Consider the following 2,140-nt stretch of genomic DNA (forward strand, 5'->3'; position numbering starts at 1 on the left):
TTGGCAGCAGCTGCCATAAATCTGAATCATCGAATGCATGCATGCTTAGTTGCTAAGTTGTGTCCAACTCTCTTCAACCCCATGGACTGTAGTTTGCCAGGCTCCTCTGTCCATGGAATTCTCCAGGCAAGAATACTAGAATGGGTAGCCACTCCCTTCTCCAGGGACCTTCCGAACCCAAGGATCGAACCCTGGTCTCCTGCATTGCAGACGGATTCTTTACCATCTGAGCCACCAGGGAAGCCCTGAACCATTGAATACTTCTCAGTAATTTAGTAAATTTTCAAACAGTGGTTACCTTTTTGAGGAGGGAGAGAAAATCTTAATATTATATGGTCTTGATAGTTTTTAAACATTTTTCATGTTATTTTTTATTGAGTTATACAAACCTTTTTTTTAAATCAGAGAACTTAACAGTTTTCACTTGTATTATTTCTTTAATTTACTGGAATAATAAGCCTTGAATCAATTAATAAATTTGTTTGCTTTACTTACAGTTTTCTGGCTTGGATCCCAACTCTTCTACTGATTGCATGCTGTGAATCTCAAATCCTTCAGGGTATTCTGCTTTATTGATAGTCTTATTGTCCACATAAATGATATGTTTAACACAGTTGATATCTATCAATGCAGTCTGTTGAACAGAAGGAAAATCCAGCTATTAAATATGGGCCCGCAATCAACTTCATTACTGAATATTTTCCTATGCTGTCAAATGCTACCATAAATTAAAAGAAAATGTCATATTTACCTTAAGTTTACTCTCCAGAAGTTCAACACTAGTAATCAGATATGTAGCCTCAGATTCATTTAACCCATGAACTACAGCTTCTCTGCCAAGGGTGGCATATAAAGTCACAACTACGTAATAAAAAATAAACACAAACATTAAATGATAAACATTTCTTAGATATATTATTTCAGCCAACTTTTAATGGTAGACTCACAGACATGAATATATTTTATAATCTACTTTGCTTTCATAGTCTCTGCTCTTACCCTTCCACTTTGCCTCAAACTTCCTGGCAGTTGCAAATGTGTCTTACAAATTCTCAGGATTCTAACTCTCTAAACCTAAAGAAACCAGAAAATACTAAAAGTGCCACAAACTGGGCACAAATTCATCAGTTAGGATTCTCAAGGTCAACAGGTTCTGGCTTAACACTTGTTCAGGACAGTTTCATGTATAAGAACAGCCCACTCTCTCCCTCCAAAACCACCAGGCACTTACGAGGAAAATTGTACTTAAAGCAGGTCTGTGCCGCAATCATCCATTCAGCCCTGGTCTCACAGAAAATGGCAATGGTGCTCTTTGGCTTCAGTCCCAGTGCAGTGAGTCCACTACCGAAGTTATTCACTCGGCGGTTCACTTCGAGATAGTTCAACCATTTATAATTCCCGAGAATCAACTGTTAGAGTGAGAGATGCTGTAATATTAGCATATGTGCTCAAACAAGCAATTAAAATACTATTCAATGGGGAGAACTCAAAATTGCCCTTAAGTGAATATACAGACGCTAGGAACAGCTTTGGAGAATTAGTTACAGGCACTATAATGAAATGTTGGCATGTTTTAAATGCACTTGATTTATAGTCAAGTGTACCTTCCCCTTAAAAAAAATAGAAAGCCCCAAAATGCTTTACCTTCTTAAAAACCTTTCCATTTGGCTGCATTTCATTTTCTTCACTTAGGACTTCCCTGGTTCCCAGGCTCTCCTTCTTCCCAAACTTGGAGACAGCATGATCGAATAATTTATCCAGGGTGTCTGCTCCAGGGATGTCTATGACAGCTAGCGAGTCGAAGTGCGTGACAGAACGATATGGACTTCCAGGTTTGTCTGAGGTGGGCTTAGCTTTTATTCTCTTTGCCATAGCGTTTTTCTTCTTAGCATTGGTAAGAAAATACCATGGAATAAATATAAGGGCACTGTATATTGTTATTAACAGGTGGATAGGCAGCAAAATAATGGTGAGCACACTTTGCTTAAGTTTCATGGTGGCAAGGCTTCTAAAATGATGTTTATTTCTTGTTATTCTTTGGCTTCGGAAAGCCTGATTTTGCTGAAGAAGGCAATAATGGGAGCAGCAGTAAGAGTAGCAGAATAGTCAAGGCAGTTCAATTTTAATGATACAGAAAGAG

The 2,140-nt window shown here is 38.2% G+C and overlaps 1 protein-coding gene across 3 annotated transcripts in view; it reads right to left on the reverse strand.

The window, feature by feature from the left end:
- LOC104997847 (long-chain-fatty-acid--CoA ligase 4) overlaps nucleotides 1–2,140 on the reverse strand; it is a 19,434-nt gene that overhangs the window by 4,081 nt on the left and 13,213 nt on the right. The window contains exons 1-4 of one of the 3 annotated variants that reach the window (XM_010852782.1): nucleotides 1,645–2,134; nucleotides 1,232–1,409; nucleotides 752–861; nucleotides 496–634 (exon numbers count right to left, since the gene is read on the reverse strand). In XM_010852782.1, the coding sequence (XP_010851084.1) occupies nucleotides 496–634; nucleotides 752–861; nucleotides 1,232–1,409; nucleotides 1,645–1,995 (778 nt within the window). In that variant the 5' untranslated portion in view covers nucleotides 1,996–2,134. Of the gene's footprint in view, nucleotides 1–495; nucleotides 635–751; nucleotides 862–1,231; nucleotides 1,410–1,644; nucleotides 2,135–2,140 lie in introns of those variants that run through there. The other 2 variants (XM_010852799.1, XM_010852790.1) reach the window with 2 other exon arrangements.

This window comes from Bison bison, unplaced genomic scaffold (assembly GCF_000754665.1).
Source record: "Bison bison bison isolate TAMUID 2011002044 unplaced genomic scaffold, Bison_UMD1.0 scf7180017852554, whole genome shotgun sequence".
Taxonomy (NCBI): domain Eukaryota; kingdom Metazoa; phylum Chordata; class Mammalia; order Artiodactyla; family Bovidae; genus Bison; species Bison bison.